At 40.8% G+C, this 17,667-nt stretch overlaps 2 protein-coding genes across 3 annotated transcripts in view; one reads left to right on the top strand and one right to left on the bottom strand.

The window, feature by feature from the left end:
• Positions 1–10,539, top strand: part of LOC135196985 (ribosomal RNA-processing protein 8-like) — a gene marked incomplete at its 5' end in the record, with an annotated part of 58,855 nt that extends 48,316 nt beyond the window's left edge. Inside the window, 2 exon segments of one of the 2 annotated variants that reach the window (XM_064223865.1) lie at positions 9,432–9,567; positions 10,254–10,539. In XM_064223865.1, the coding sequence (XP_064079935.1) occupies positions 9,432–9,567; positions 10,254–10,292 (175 nt within the window). 2 annotated transcript variants of the gene reach the window in all.
• A 7-nt stretch (positions 10,540–10,546) lies between these two features.
• LOC135196558 (cyclin-dependent kinase 7-like) overlaps positions 10,547–17,667 on the bottom strand; it is a 94,351-nt gene continuing 87,230 nt past the window's right edge. Inside the window, 2 exon segments of the mRNA XM_064223404.1 lie at positions 10,547–10,949; positions 14,223–14,341. Of these exon segments, the coding sequence (XP_064079474.1) occupies positions 10,921–10,949; positions 14,223–14,341 (148 nt within the window). The 3' untranslated portion in view covers positions 10,547–10,920.

Raw genomic sequence — 17,667 nt, 5'->3', positions numbered from 1 at the left:
TTTTTTGGCAGATAAGGCTGCCTTTCCTTTACTGTATCTGCTTTTTATCCTTTCCAAATGGTGATTCAGATGGTATGTGATTGATGTGCACTTGGATGTGTTTCCTACAGTTGACAGCTAGTCAAGAATGATAGGTTTGTAGATGACCTTGTTTTATTGTAAAGACATGGTATTACAAGTGAGGGAGAAGCAAAGAAGACCATTGTCATTATAGTAAAAGGGTTCCACAAAAGATTACATCCTTGTGAATAATTTTGGATTAAGTAATTATTAAGTGTTATAGGTCTTACACTGAATCTCATGATATCTCTTATTGTATGTGGGTTGTATCTTACTAAATGTGTCAAGGTACATCAAGAATAAAATCATGACTTAAGGATGCTAAACAGTTTACTTACAGTTGGATGCTAAACAGTTTACTTACAGTTGTCATTCTTTTTCAGTACAGAGCATAAATACATCCACTCAGTTATTTCATATTAGAAACATATCATGTAAGATTGTCCTACCCTGTATTAAGACTTCATATTTCAAACCAGCTAGATCTGTCACAAGCAGAGAAAGACAGCCCTTCCTCCTTCCTTTACAAAAGTTGCCTGGAACCACGGGCCACGTTACTTTAGCTCCTCAGTATTCTGCCAGTCTTGTTTGGAAATGGATTTCTTCTGTGTCACTCCCAATATGACTGATTTTGTTGGCTTCTTTATCACCAATTCCTTGTTATTTTGTTATTCACCATAAAGTATTTGATGAATGATAACTTTCAATTGGTGTGGTGTCTTATACTGTTTACTTTATATGTAGAGTGTAGCCTAAAGAATCATTGGCCTGTTACTTGTTTGTTTGATTATGATAGTATAGCTATCCTCAAATCTGAGGTGATATGATTCTTTTTGTATTGTCCAGAATCTTGGACTCAGCGTAACATTTCCAAGTATTGTTACATTTTTTTTCTTTTCTAATGTCATCCATGTCGACAAGTTTGCAAATTCACAGCTAACACCTATTTTCCTTATGGTTATATAAATATGACCCCTTTTATGCATTGGTATAATTCATAATCTGTGATTTGAACAGATTTTTTTTTTTTTTTCATTCCTTAGCTCAAAGCACGATGTGATAAGGTTAGCGGTGCAGTCAATGACAGTGTGCTTAACATGCTCCTGGGGATGGTCAGCATAACTACCTATACAGCATTATAACAGTAGAAAGTAATAAGCTTAACAGTCATTACAGCACTTTTCAAAATAGGAATATGAATTACAAGTTTTCTTTGAATGTCCAAGTTTTAAGCCGTGTTCAAGCTGTCTGTATGTTGCAAAATGATTATCTATGTAAGCCTTCTGAGATGTAATCTCTGTTACTAAAGAATTTATTTGAGGAGTAAAAGATGACCATTATTTTAAATATATGGAGAAGTTGTCTATTAATCAAAATATCTATTAGCAATAATGTCCAGGTCTATGGTACACTTGTTTTATAACTGACTTAAAATATTATTTCCTTAAAAGTTCTGCTCGTGTTTGGTGTATAATTTATTCATTCATAAGGCAACTTGAAGTGCAAGAATGTATAGATAACTTCATATGCTGTCTTGCCAGATATGAATGCTAAGTATAATGTATTTATAGTAAGCAAAGAAATCTAACACACTTAGGCCTAGGAACAAAATCTTGGCTTTAACAAAAGAATAATTGCATAGGCAAATATTTGCTAGTAAGCTATAAATTTTGAAATGGTAAGAAATATAACTGAAATAATTTTATTTTGTTCATACACAATATACAAACCCTGGGTCCTTTACAATAGCAATTACGTACGGCAAAGCTGGAACACAACCTTCAAAATAATGTAAACATTCCCAATCTGCTTTCGGCCGTCTTCCAATGGAGACGTATGTTTGTAAGCTCTTGCTGACTAGCCATTAATTGTGATTTTCTGGGGGATATTTCTTTTATTGTTTGTAATATGTTTTGAATATACATACTACTTTGTTTTATATTAATTATTAATATACAAACCCACTTTTTGTGATAAGCCATGCTAGCCTACTTTCCCCTTCATGTATTAAGGGTCGACAGCAAGAGTGTATTTACACCCTTATCACTTACTCTTGCCCTTTAATAGTAAAGGTGCAGTAGTATATTTATTTGACATTCACGCTTTAGGAGAATTTACCAGGGGGAAACTTCAGAGGTTTGCCCTTTGTTTTTTCTCTCCCAGTATTCTTCCTTCTCCTTGCACTCTTCGCTTGCTTATCGGATCTCCTCTCATTTCAGAGGTTAGTGCCCTATGGAGTGAGAGGTGTATCCTTCTTTTTAATTATGTTTAATATTTTGCAGGCTAACAGTGAGTAATAGTAGATTACAACAGTATATGGTTCGATATCTCTTTGTGCTGGCTATCCTAACCCTCGGAATTTTACCCATGACTCATTACCATGCTATGACATTGGCCCTTTAGTTTGTGTACCATTCTCCTGCTGAAAAAATCATAATGATTTGCTGCTGTTATCCTGGAGTTTCGTCACTGGACAGTGTCTCGCATCAGCCCTGTGGTTGTTAACTCTACTAGTGAAGATGACTATACTTCATCCTATTAAAGAAGTCCTGCGGAAGTTGGCGAAGAAGTAGAGGAAGAGGAGGTCTCAAAAGGTGTCGTCATCTTCGTCTTCATCTTTGTTGTCTATCGCCTCCTCACCTCCCTCTTTGAAGGTAACTTCTCCGTTCGCTAAGAACTCTCGCTGCGAGACTTCTAAGGGTCTGCATCCTTCCCCTGGGGAGGAAGCAGTTGACTTTTCTGCTCCTGTGGGAATGGGAAGCATGCTGTCCCTAGGGTCTACTCAGGAGCCTCAGGAGTTCGAACCAAGGATTGTTCTCCTGTCTCTGGTACCAAGGGTGCTGCTCATGGAACCAGGGCCATGTCAGAGAATCATTCATGAGTAGTCTCCGAGTGTACAACCCTCCAAGGGGGCTCGCACATCCTCAGTCAGTGATGGGGAGTCTTCTCTCCATTGTGACAGCGGCGAGGGGCGAGAGTAGGGACTGAGCCACAGCTTGGACCCACCTGCATAAGGCAGGACTGGCTCTTCATCAGGTGCCAGGATCAATGTCGCTGTCCCTCTTGACAAGGCATCTGGAGAAGCTAGGAGGAGGTCCTCTGTACAGCCCTCTTTGCACGAGGTTTTGGCCTTGAAGAGGGCTGGGATGCGGCATGAGGCCGATGGATGTTCTCGCCAGTCTGGTAGCCTCACCACTGCTACCAGCGGCACTGCTGCAGCTCGGCGAGAACCTCTGCATTGTTCTCAGGAAAGCGTCTCGCCAGGGCGACCACACTCCTATAGACCCATGCTGCTGTCATCACTGTGAGTTAGTCACAGGGCGCGACTTATTCCTTCTGACAGCACTGCTGTGAGGAGGAATGAGAGCATCCGATCCTCCTCCCCTATTCCCTCTACTCCAGGACTACATTCCTGGAGGGGTCTTAGGGTCCTATTGGATGTATGCTGAAGTCGTTGAGAAAGGATCTTCTGTCAATGACGGAGAGACTTCTCACTGTCTCGACAGCTGGTGTTCCTATTCTGAGGATTCAAACACCTGGAGACTGTGTTTTACCTGGCTCTTTCTGTCCTTTGGGCAAATTCCAATTCGCTGTCCCCTGTGGGGTCTAGCTGTTTGGGAGCCTCTGATACATATTCTGTTGAATCGCACTCTTGATCGAGTCCAAAGTGCTCCCTTATGGGACTGGTTTTATGCCTGTTCCTCCTCGACTTCTATGTACAGGTACCATCCTACTTACAACCAAGTTTGGTTCCGACCCACTGGTTGTAAGTCAGAATGGATGTAAGTCGAACCTTAGAAAGTGGCCAACATACTGGGTAGGGTATACTATCAAACCTTTGCTATATAAAAGTGCCTACTTAGTAATGTAATGTGATGTACAATCATTATTTCAATCTTTTTACCATTATGTACTTCTACTAATACATTTTAATCATTTATGTAATAGTATATATTACGTACAATCAGGCATTGAGTTACAATGGGGTTAGGTTCTTGCATGCATGTCAGAAGTCGATTCTTACGTAAATTGGTTTGCAATTCAGTCTGCAGTACAGTTAATACCAAATGATGCTGCAGATAGGGCAGGGTAACTCAAACTGATGCTGCCTGAGTGATGAGAGTTCTCATGAGATGGCGCAGTGCCAAGTAACTCAATGGTCAATTGTCTGAAGTAAGGTTGTAAGTACGAGTGGTCGTATGTCGAACAGGTTGTAAGTCGGATAGTAGTTGTAAGTCAAAGAGGGACCCCTTTCTGATGATCATTTGACAAAATTTGGGAGTCAAACCGAGCACTTGAATTCCTTGGAATTTGTGGCACTCTCAGCGTGTTCTGGTTTTCTATGGCTTCCAAATACTCAGGCAAGATAAACATTCCCGATAATTGTTATTACAAGAATCCTTAGAATTTCTGGTGCCCTCCATTTGTTTTGGTTTTCTATGATTTCCAAACACTCGGGCAAGATGGGCATTTCCAATAATTGGGAGTCTTGCCGAGCACCTGGATCCCTTGATTTCGCAGCCATTCGCCAAGTGCTTGGCTTCCTCATGTTGTCGAGCACCAGGGCAAGACAAGGCTCTCCCGATTATTTTCTTACAAGAGTTGGGAATCTTGCCGGAATTCTTACAAATTCTAGCGCAGGAATTCTTACAAATTCTAGCACTTGCCAAGCACTCGCTATAATGAGTTCTTGTATTGTGAGATGAGCCTTTACCAGTAGAGAGGAGTTTGCTCTTCAGTCTGGTTTGGGCTTATGCAGAGCATACCAACACCTGGGTGAATGATCAAGTCCTGGCATTGTGTCTTGGACCTTAGGGTCTGAACACGTAGGACACCAGACACAGAATCCCTCTTTATTCTTCTTTTTGGAGATTTGGCCTCAAAGGAAACAGTTGATTGGGAAAAAGTGATGTTTTTTGCCAAAGATTACCACTTATGATTGTGTGGTGGTGATCTGCTCAGCTCACGCGACTCGGCTCGGCCAGCCTGGCTCTGCTGAGTCGAGTAATCAGTTCTGCCAAACAAACTCTGCTCTTGATCAGTCCGGTTCCTTACCATGGCATAGCACCCTCCTTTCCCATTTTACAGTTCTCGTGCAGTCCTGGTGTCATCTCATTAGACTTATCAAGTTCCACAGAAAGGGGTCATTGTCTTCGACATCGTCTGACGCCTCCTTACCTCCCTCTTTGAAGGCTTCCTGGCCTAAGAAGAGGAAGGTAGCTTCTTTACCCCCTAAGAAGTCTCGCCTCAAGACTTCTAAGTCTGCATCCTCCCCCCAGGGAGGAAGCAGCTGACTCTCTCATCGGCTCACCTGCTCCTTCGGAAGCGGGAACCATGACGCTGTCCCCAGGGTCTAGTGCCTTGGGAGCCCCAGGAGTTTTGACCCAGTTCTGCTCTCTTGTCTGGTTCCAAGGGCACTGCTAATGGAACCGTGGCTGTGTCGGGTACTCGTTCGCTAGTCTCTCTGAGCTTACAGCCTCCAAAGGGGGTCGTACATCCACAGACAGTGATGGGGAATCTTCTCTCTGTCGTGAGAGTGGCACAGGGCAAGAGAAGGGACAGAGCTGCATTGGTGACTTGGACCGACCTGTGACAGCCAGGAATGGCTCTTCTTCAGATGCCAAGGACGATGTCGCTTTCCCTTGGTACTGGCATCTTGAGGAGCTAGGATGAGGTTCTTGCCCACCCAATATTGGCGCATTGGATTCTGCTCAATTTCCGCTCGCGTTCACTTGAACAAACCAGTTGTAGGAAGAGAGTGCTATGTTTGGTGAGTGTGAGCCTCTGCTCTCCCTTCAGGAAGCATCTTCCACCAATGTGAATACGTTTTCTTAGTCAGTGCAATGTATCATCATTGCAAGGTCCAGGAAGAGCAGGCAAGGACAGTCAATCCTACTCCCTTTTTTCCCTGTACTTCCTGGGTTACACCAGGATGAGAGAGAGAATAAGAGGTACTCTACAGAGTCTACTCCCCAGAGTTAGAATACAAGAGCCTATGTTCCTCTATGTTCCTGGTTCAATCTTAGGATCTCACTGAACATACATTCAATCTGTTCCAGATGGATATCACCAAGAAGTTTGAACTCCAACTCTCCAGAACAGAAACAACAAGTTCAGTATGAGCTAGTTGTCTTCGGTGTCCTGTTAGCGCTGTGGAAGCCTCCCTTTGGGACAGCTCCACCTTCACTCTTCATAAGAGAAGGCTGGTGCTCGATTAACAGCAGCCTACGAATATGCTTGTATATTCTTGCGACATGCGTTTGTTATCAGTTACACTGTCTGAGTAATTGGCACATACCTTTGAGTTAGTTCTTCTGCTGTGCGACTGAGACGAATAGTACCTTCTCATAATTAACCTGAATCTCAGGACAGCCTTTCAGGCTTCCCAAGAGTTTCTGGTTTTGATTTTGAGATGACTTGTGGTTTTGTTTGGCAACAACACCACAGGGTTGGCATTATCACCGAACAAGAGGGTTTCTTTCCCTCTTGTCTCAGTTGACATGCAGGTGCTCGAGTGTATCTGTAGTGCACTCTATAGCTCTATAAGTCGAATGCATTCCAAGGTGGAATGTATTACCAGTTAACTCAACCTATGGAGTCATAGGAGGAGCCAGAGTACTGCCTTCTCACTGAGATATTGTTCGTCTTGGTATTGTTTCGCCTCTGTTGAGGGTTAACTACTAGTTTCAATCTCTGCCTGGCTTAGGTTTCTGGTTGGCTCTGAATTCTTGTGTATGGTTCATGTCTCATGCTCCACATTTGCCATTGCAAGAATCACCAGACAAAGGTGTCTTATTACTCCTTATCTTCTTTCTGTTTACCACACAGTATAACAGAAGTCTGTAAGTCTCCTGCTTTGTCGCAGTGACCCATAGGCCACTACGATGGTTCACAATGATTTTTCAGACAAATACAGCGGTTTTTGTCTTGTATATAGGCAAGGCAGTCTTCAGTTATCGGTGGACTCGGTTAATGGCGATCCAGTTTTATGACGCTTGTCTAGTGCCATATCAGTGATTTATGGCGCTGTAAAAGGCAGTTTCGGTTATCGGCGCCATTAACCGAAACTTGGCACAATAAATCGCCAAGTTTTGGTTAATGGTGGGTTTTGCTTATCAGCACCCCACCAAGAACGGAACCCTGCCAATAACCAGGGACTGCCTGTATACATTTTCCTAATTCATAAAGTGTTCAACTACTAGTTGTTCACCACAAATTGGAATGAATTTTGGAAGATTTTGTCTGCCCTGACAGCGCTGCTATCAAGTTAAAGAGAGTTAAAGAGTTGAGTTCTTCCCTGAACCAACCTTGGCAGTGTCAAGAAGCAGTTTATGCAGGCAGTACATACCTGTTTTACATGGCTAAAGACTTCCAGCCTTCATTGCAAGCACAGGCTTTTTTGCCGGACAGCAATGAAACAGCTGAAATTCTCTTTTAGTCCTCTGTAAATTTCAGGGATTAAAACTGTCCTCTCTGGTTGGCATCATTGATGGGACTTTTTCTGTCAGAATTGCAAAAGTTGACTTCTCCCCAATTCAACTGTGAAAGACATGGGTTCACACTTGCTCTAGTCTTTCACGAAAGTGGTATTGTTTCTCCTCAGTTGAGATTCTATTACTATGAGAAACTTTTCTGTCTTGCCATCCCAGGGACCTCAGGCCTCTGGACAGCATTTGACTCTTGTTTAAGACGTGCAAGCCCTTACTAAAATCATCAGACAGAGTTTTTGTTTTTCAAGACCGCATCCCGTCTGTCCGGCATTGGCGAAGAGGATAGATGTGTTACATGGATCATCTCAACGTCACCCTTCAAAAGGCGGGTTTCATGTCGCGACTTAGTCTTGGATGTCGAATTGTTCTACATCTGTTTTAACAGGTTCGAATCCTTCATGATCCCCTACGCCTTGGACTTTGTATTTATTGATCCAGATCAATCATTACTTTGTCCTATTGACGGGTTGCTGTACCCACGGAGACTCGACACCCTTCATTGGATGTTCATTTCTTTGCTCCACTACTGACTTGCCAATGGAAAGGTGTCTAAGGACATAGCTTCCTTCTAGTCCTGCAAGATCGCGAGCTTCTCTGCAGATAGCTATGTCACCTGCACGCTCTCCTCGTGAGCGCAGTGCTAGTGGCTTGGCCCTTTCATCACATTCTGAAGAAATTTTCCGACTGGAAGGTAAATATAGCCCCATTAGGACCACATTCTGTCTTTCTTTCTTTGAGTCATTGCTCACAGGTCTTTGGAACACTTTTTCCTTGGACCTGTGGTTAAAAATTAAGTATATCTTAGTTTTACCAGACCACTGAGCTGATTAACAGCTCTCCTAGGGCTGGCCCGAAGGATTAGATATTTTTACGTGGCTAGGAACCAGTTGGCCACCTAGCAACGGGACCTACAGCTTATTGTGGGATCCGAACCACACTATATCGAGAAATGAATTTCTATCACCAGAAATAAATTCCTCTGATTCCGCGTTGGCCAAGCTGGGAATCGAACTTCGGACCACCGGATTGGCAGCAGAGCGTGAAAACCACTTGTCCAGCGAAGAACTTGGACCTGTGGTGAACACTCAACAAGTTGTGTTTGCTTACCCAGCCCCTTCAAGAGAACAAGATGCATCTTGCCTATGGTGTGCAGTTACAGAGATAAGAAAGTTGAAAGAGTGGCTGGTCTCTCGAACTTACACTTGTAGTGGGGCGTTTGATGCGGTAAGCCTGCACATGGAGTTTCCTTTCTATTTTTCTTATCAGAATCATAGAAGGAATCCCACTCCTTCCTCTAGCAAGGGGAGGAAGGAGACGCGGGCAATAAGGCAGGAACATCTCATATCTTTGCTTTAATACCTCCAAATCTATATTTTTCACTGCCTTTTATGTATGAGTTAAGATTCCTCGCTCATTTCAAAAAGGCTCAGAGGTCTGTCTTTTGATCTTGCAGTTCTTATACTACTACGATCAACCAGGAGGAATAGCTCCAGTCAGTTCTAGGGACTCCCTATTGTAAAGTAAATTGTATTTTTTCTAACTATACAAACCTGAGGACCTTACACTAATTGCCCACCTCATGCCACCCCTCAGTCTGAAACTTGAGCTGAAAGGCAAATTGGGAATGTTTACATCCGGGCAGCCAGGTCTTCCCGCCTACTGGACGGTAGTTACTGCCTAACCACCTTCTTCAAGAGTTTTAACAGCTGTGTTTCAGCTTCACCTAAAGTAATTCCTATTGTAAAGGACCTCAGGTTTGCATGGTTAGGAAAAATACAATTTACATACTTTCAAAAGTTGTGAATTTATGAAAATCCAAATATATTCCTTTAAAAAATATAAATGGTTTCAAGATAATTTTATTGTCACTACTCATTGCAGACCTATGTTACACCAGGTGGTTCATGTTGCACACCACTCTAATGATTGCATCAACATGCCCCGCTCACCCATTTTATCACTTTCCAAGTTGATTTCTGCCTTGTTCTCTGCTAACTGCATGGATGGATCAAGAAATGTAGGTTTTTGGAAACAAACGATTTTTTCATTCAATCATTATTTGCATCAACTATCTTGCTTCTAACCTAGCTGATTGCCACAGACAACTCAATGATTTGGCTGATTGATACATGGATTATTTAAGGTTATTTCATATTCAGAAGCCAAGATCCATGGGGGTGGGTAAGGAATCATGGCCATCCAAGCCTGCAGACCTATTTTTTATTATTCTAAATAGTGTGTCTAGGATCCATGAAGATCACAGATGTGGACTCAAATAAACAACGGGTTTGTATTGAAAAAAATTTTTTTTTTATTTTCAGTTTCCTTTTGCTACACAAAAGTAAATTGAACCCCAGTACAATTTACAGTTGCTGAATTATTGATCTTTATATGAGGCATTCAGTAATCAGAACATTCCAAGATTTAGTATTGAACTAATCTGATTGTAACAGTGGCAGCTTGAGTAGAGCACCATACTCTGCACTGTTGGGTTGCATTAATTGTTAACTTGAAAACTTTTAAAACCAGTTATAGGAATTCAATTTAAGCCAAAATTTTTTCATAATTACTTTTGTATTTCCAGAAATCCTTCAAAAAAATTTTAAATCACATTTTATCATTTAGTAATCTGTTGTCATGTTATAGGTTGAAAGTCAAAGTGAATTTTATGTAATGCTGCACAAAAAAATATCTTCCACACAGAGGCATCCTGAAGATTGCAGAGGTGGAAAGCAGAATTAGCAAAACAAAACTTTTTATGGACCAGATAGAGAAGTATGGATTCAAATGTACTTATTCAGACACATCCACAAAATATTTTTACATGTTTGACTTCAAGAAGTGTGTTAATGTAAATAAGAAAGATGTTCCTGATGTTATATTAAAACCATGTAAATATAAGAAAAGGTAATGCAAATAATAATATACACAGTTTGTAAAGAAAGTTTGTAAGTTATTATTTTTATCAGTAAAGGAAAAAATTTGGCAAGTCCTGAAATTTTTTTTATCATTATTATTAGTAATAGTCGTGGTAGAATGAATTCATTCATCTAACTGTATTCAAACATGAGTGTTTAACCATACAAACCCTTGACACGTTTGTATAAATAATTTTTTACCAACAGTAATCATTTTCAGTATAGTGAAGTTAAGAGTTGATAGAAAGGTTACAAAGATTATTGATCCAATATTATTTAATTTCCCAAGTGAAACTTACAATATAAAAATATATTTTACTATGAAACAAAACACCATAAATGGTAAAATTTGCTCTACAGTCTTCATCACTTATAAACTGAAGAACAATATTTTTCAGTTAAGTATTTTTTCTACCTTTTCAGTTTAGTATTTTTTCTTTTTCTTCACAACTTCAAAACTGCAGCTTTTTGGCTAGAGACCCTGCAAAAGAAGATGTAATAATTATTAAAATATACAGTAGTACCAATATAAAACTATTCAAGTACTGTAAGCAAAATAATCCATAAATAACAATGTTTTTACAATAAACTATTTGTGTACAAACAAGTCATAAATAGCCTTATAGGCAGTCCCTGGCTATCAGTGGACTCGGTTAATGGCGATCCGGTTTTATGGTGCTTGTCTAGTGCCATAAAATCAGTGATTTATGGCACCATAATGGGCCGAGTTTCGATTTTGATAATAGAGTTATGGTGCTATAACGTACCTAACAAGAGGTGCTATTAATTGGTTATCAGTGCCATTAACCACAAATCACAGAATTTCAGTTGATGGCAGTTTTCACTTATCAGCACCCCACTGAGAATGGAACCCCCTCCCCCACCCCCTCCCAATAACCAGGGGACTGCCTGTACTCTGTACAAGAGACCCAGTCACACCAATTCAATATATTTTAAAAGTAGAAGTTCAATTGCACAAGTCCATGTTAGACCCCTGCTGTTATATAGTCTCCTTCTCTGAGCTAAACATCCTGAAGAGTCAGGAGAATGGAGGTCCATCATATAAATGGCCTAAATCACAATTTAGGATGGAAGACAAAGTAGATGAAGATTGTAGAAACAATTACAACCTCCAAAATCTAACGAGCTTCCATACATAATGGACTGGCAATGGATGACAAAGATGGTACATTCATCAAGTACATGAAGTATTCAGTCAGATACTCCAGGAAACCACATGTGTTGTGATAATGCAGTTTTGGGTAATAAGAAGGAAGAAAATGAATGACCTGGATCCCTCCCAACTGTAACATGTAACTAGGCCATGACAATGTTTCAACAAATGAACACAATACACCAGAAAATTTATGATCTACATCAATAGAGAAAATCTTGCAAAAGCATTCTGGTGATTCCAAGAGTCTACTTACTCTAATGATAACAACTAGCTAAAATTATACATAAAACTTAGGAGGAGGAGGATAGCACTTGAACCTCAGGGGCTTTGATATTGAGTTGCAAGAGGTCCTGTGACATGTCTAAATAAGCAATAAGGAAACAGGGCAATTCTGGCAACTTGCGTGACTGAACAGACAAGAAGGCCAGAAGAATTTTGTCTGCTGGAGGTACAACTCGAGGGCTCTCATAGGGCGCATACAAAATTTTTAGAAGAGGACATGGCAGGAATAGCAAAGCTGTCTGAGAAAAAGCAACTTCCACTTGAAGATTTAGTCTTGGTCACAAAACCTAGGGTCCCCGTATGGGGGGGTAGTGCTGTCGGTGTACTGCACATGGTGCACTGCAGGCATTACTTTAAGGTCCTTTGCAGTGTCCCTACGGCCCCTAGCTGCAACCCCATTTGTTCCTTTTACTGTAACTCCATTCATAGCATTCATAATCTCTCTCTTCCATCTTGTAGTTCCTCCCTGGATGAGTGGGTTACATGCTTGCTTACTGATTCTGTAGTCCCAAGTTCCATTTCCCGCTCTGCCAACATGGAATCAGAGGAATTTATTTCTGGTGATTAGAAATTAATTTATCGATACAATGTGGTTCAGATCCCACAATCAGCTGTAGGCCCCATTGCTAGGTTAACCAATCGGTTTTCAGCCACATAAAAATATCTAATCCTTCAGGCCAGCTCAGTGGTCTGGTTAAACTAAGATACAGTGAACTTTTCTTCCATCTTGTTATCCATCCTCTCCTAACACTTGTTTCATAGTGCAACTGCAAGGTTTTTCTTCCTGTTACACCTTTCAAACCTTACTATCCTCAATTTCTGTTTCAGCACTGAATAACCTCATAGGTCCCAGTGCTTGGCCTTTGGCCTAAATTCAACATTCCATTCTAAACCCCAGGGCAAACAAAATACCCACCAAGAACCAACAAGGTATCCAAAAGAAGCTCATAAGGAGGCCTAGTAACATTGCACCATGGTACAGTATTGCAGTCTCAGTTCTGAAATAAAAGTAACTCGTTCACCTGTTAGTGTCTGCTGCTGGTCCACCATTTACTGTTTACAACAACTCTGCATATTCTCATTTCTTATGCTGTAGTAAAAAATAAAATATTGGGCTTGTATTTTTTAAGGACACTTCACAAACTTCCAAGAATACATGAAGGAAAAGTGGCATATCCCACCACTTCTTTCTAAAATATTTAAAAGAAGTAAAAGATGGGTCCTTAATATACATCTTGAAACAATAGCCCTTCAACTTATCCAAATTCTACATACAAACCTTTGTTACTTATCAGCTACATTATTATGATGGGTACCTTTTTAGAAGTGACAGATTTTAAACCAAAATTCCCTCTCCCTCAGGAAGAAAAATGCATCCTGAGAGACTAAAATTATTAAAATATGTGAGGATGGAGGGAAATATGGAAGAGAGCCATACTGCCCATGCCCCAATCCTACTAAAATGACGGAAAGAGACAAGAAGACCATGACGACTGGCTCTGCATGTAGAAGGGAAGATCGCAATCGTCCGCCATTAAAAATCGTCCCGACATCCCAAAACACACACACATTCTGAAAGACTAAAACTACAAACCAAAGTAAGGAAGGTCAACACAGCAAACAAAGGCTTGACTGAAAACGTTGACATCCATGAAACTTCAGTCCTGAATAACAAAGTACAGGCTATCATTAAAAAACCGGCTTGGAATAGTAGAGTGAAACAAAACTCTGGTCTCCAAGGCAGTAAAAGAAAGACTGATATTTTGCTGGGGTATGATCTTGGTCGATGACCACGCATCCACTCTGTATATGCATGACTTACCAGATGCCATAGATTTCTTGTTTTACAATTTTTTATTGTTTTTACCGGTTTTCCAGCTAGCGCTAGAAGATTATTGTAAAGATCAAAGGTTTGTTAGCTATGAAAAATACAAATTGATTCAAAAATGTGTCATATTTTAGATATAAATCTCTTAAATTGTATGACAAATTAAAATTTAGTTTGGGCTGTAAATTATAATGAATTACCCTTAGGTAAGGGATATCTTGACTTCTCAATCATAGTTTATGCTAGAGATCTCTTGTTACTAAAAGATTCTGGTACTATTTATCAAAAAGGAGACTCCAAGCTTGGATAAACTCAGGAACTGCTGTCAAACTCATTACTTGTAATTGAATGAGCACTGTGTAGTATATACAATCCTACTAAGTGAACTAATTGCAATATTCTCCATAACCAATTAATTACATAGGAACTATTTTTAGCCAGACCAACGATCAACCAAAAGCACCCACCTCCAAAACCTGATTCTTCCATTATTTTTCGCTTCAGACTGGGCTTCTCTGATTCCGTCTTTTTGCGTATTGATGGTGGAAGAGGTAACAAAGGTCCAGGTGTTGGCGCCGGACTGTTACTGTCAACAAAAAATTTATAATTCAAAAGTAAAATACAGAATTCAAAACTTATCTGAGGGTGAAAGTCATGATATATTATAACATTTCAGTGATAGTTTGTTGCACAATGAAAATTACATTTTTATGATAAAATAAAGTTTATATATACTAACCAAGCCATCACACAGCCATTGGTTCCTAAACATGGTAGCCTAAATTTTCAAAATTTGTGCAGCTGCGCCTCTATTGTGTATGTGTAGATGACAAAACCCAGCCTAATTAGAGGGACTGAGCACAGCAACTTAGCAGAAGGCTCAATTTGTTTTGTGCTCTAATGTCCATGCAAGGGGAGGAGGGGCAGGCTCCTATCATGTAATTACTTGTTAAGTATATATAAAACTATTTTTTCATAAAAAATATCATTTTTATATAAGTAACTTACCAAGTAATTAGATGGCTGATTCCACATTGCTAGGAGGTGGGATACATGGACATATTCTACTCCAAAACATTAAGTAAAGACTTAGAAACAGAAAAGATGTTAGCACTGCATAACTGCATGTTGTTTCCTTACCTGTTAACAGAGCTGTGGGCGTGGCAGTGTAACCAAGTGTCACCCCTACATTAGTGGGGAACTTTGTATTGGAGAAAATATATTGTATGCTAGCAGAGTTTAAAATGTGCCCTTGCCCTGGGCATTAGACCAGAATAAAATAGAAAAGCGCTGTCACCTAACTGCAAAATTATAAACCACAACCTGGACCATTAATAAAAAACTGGTGGGTAATCTAGTTACAATATACTCTCAGGCTTCCCATAGACTCAAAACCTTATGTCAAGGCTAGGGGATAGCAGAGGAACAGAGAGTTCCCTATGCTCCCTCTTCCAACACCATGCTAGCCAGATAAAGGTCCTAAAGTGTTACAATTTTCAAACGGTCTCCATTCAGGTAGTGTGAGGCAAAGAAAGAATGTCAATTGCAGAATTGCAGAGAGGGACATAAGTCAAAAAAAATACAAGAGAAGCCACAACTGCCCTAATTTCGTGAACCTTAACCTTAACTGAAGGAATGACATCCTCTTGGATCTGAAAGTGCACTTCATAGATCAATTCTCTCAGAACATAGGAAATGGCAGGTTGCTCAGGGGTCCGCTAATCTTCTCTGTCCTAAGCAAGAAGTAGCTGAGAACCCTCACAGGACAAAGGAGCATCTCTTCTTCCTTTGGTCCCACGATATCCATAAGGTTCTTGATGTGAAGAAAATGGGTATGGAAGGTTTGACTGAAGTGGAGAAGCTGAAGGAGGAGTTGCGGTTGTTGAGGGAAGTTAAGGAAAGAGTGGAAGAGAATGAGATGTTGAGGGTAGAGTGTGAGGAGCTGAAGAGCAAGTTAGAGGAAATGAAAAGAATGCTAAGGAGTGCGAAAGTGGAAATGAAAAAAAAGAGGTGAAAGAAATGGAAGAGAGAATGGCTGAGAAAATGGATGAAAAATTCAGAGTAATGATGAATGCAGTACAGGAGATGATGAAGGGATTCATGGGAGAGGGAGCAGTAGGAGGTAGGCTTACTGGGTCTTGTGAAGGGCCTGGAGTGGTAAAGAAAATGGAAGAGTGAATGGATGAGAGCACAAGTGACAAAGGTGATTTGGTTGTGATAAGTAAGGGAGAGAAGGGAAAGACACAGGATAAGGATAAACCTGAGGACAAGAATAAGAATGGGGCTGAGGAAAAGAAAACAACTAAGGGAAAGAAGGCTAGTAAGGATAACGGACAGGATGAGACTAGGACTGAATACATTGGGGAAAGGGCTGAGAGTGATTTAGATAGCGGTGAGTGGAAACAGGTAGGTAGGAAGAAGGGTAAGAAGAGCATAATCAAGAGCATGGATGTTAGTGTGGTAGATTCGCTGTATTCGGAAGAAAGGCCAGAATGGAAATAGCAAAAGTGAGAGTGAGCAGGAAGAACAAAAGGCTGTGCATATGAGAGAGGTACCCCGATGTGCACAATACAAGGAATATGGTAGTAGGGATTATGGAGGAGTAATGATAGTTTATATTTGACAACGTCTCCAAAGGTTGTGTGTGAGTGAGAGAGAGAGAGAGAGAGAGATTGGTGGAAGAATGAATGGGAGTGGTTAAATGGCGGTCGGAAGCTTGTCTGTTGTGGCGCTCTGTAGTAAGTCAGTGAAAGTCTGTTACGAGAGTCGTAAGGAGTGAGGCGTCTGGTGAAGTCAGAGTTGGTTTTGGAAGCAGTTATCCTTTGGTGGTTAGTTGTTTTGGTGTTATTTGATAGATTTTGGGGTTGTGAAGTTGTTGCGCATGTGTCTGTCTGGTTGTGGTGAGGTTAAGGAGGTTGGTGGTGCATTTTCGGTGTCTGTGAGTGGTGGTTGGGGCAGTGTTGGTTTTGGCGGGTTGTTGTGCTTCTCTAAGTCGTGTGGTTGTCGTGTTCTTTTGGGCTGTTGGTGTTCGTCTGCAGTGATTTGTTGGGTTATAGAGTTGTTGGGGGGTTGTGGGTCTCAGGTGGTTTGGTTGTCGACGGTGGTTGTGTGTCGGCTAGCCTATAGCCTATATCTGGCGGACAGCACAGCCTAGCCCTGAGTATCAGAAGCCAGAGGTGAGTACCTGTTTGTGTTTTGTGTGTTTGGTATTTCATTGAACCAATTGTCCTGCAGATTAAATGTAACGTAAAGGGGAAAGTGTGAGTGTGGGAAATTTTGTTAGCTGGTACGATTAACGTAACTGTGGGGAGTTTACTTGTTTTTTCTAAGCTTGTGATCCCGCCACATTATTTTTTGGCTCCCGAACAGAGACACGAACCCTGGACCCTTAGGTTTATCCTTATCCTGTCTCTTTCCCCAATGGATATAGGGAACTTTTTTAAGGAATATGAGAAGTATTGTATGGCTAAGTATGGGGATAACAAGAGATTCTGGGTAAGAGAGTTAGGTAACTTCTTGACAATATTTTTGTTGAGTATTTATGGGGGTAATGACGAGTATAGGGAATATGCCATATGAGAGTGCAAAAGCCAGGATTGTGGAAGAGGATAGAGCGTAGCGTTAGGTATAGGAGAAAACATGATTTTGAGGAGGCAAGAATGTTGGCGAGTCCCTGTCAATGTATGTGTGCAGGTTGGAAACATTAGCTAGGAATATGAGAAGTATTGTATGGCTAAGTATGGGGATAACGAGAGTCTGGATAAGAGAGTTAGATAACTTCTTGACGGGATTTTTGTTGAGTATCTATGGGGTAATGATGAGTGTAGGGAATGTGCCGTATGAGTGTGTGAAAGCCAGGATTGTGGAACAGGCAAAGAGGATTGAGAGCAGTGTTAGGTATAGGAGTAAACA

This window comes from Macrobrachium nipponense, chromosome 18, assembly GCF_015104395.2.
Source record: "Macrobrachium nipponense isolate FS-2020 chromosome 18, ASM1510439v2, whole genome shotgun sequence".
NCBI lineage: Eukaryota > Metazoa > Arthropoda > Malacostraca > Decapoda > Palaemonidae > Macrobrachium > Macrobrachium nipponense.
The sequence above is the reverse complement of the archived record's forward strand: the minus strand, read 5'-3'. Positions and strand labels throughout refer to the sequence as shown.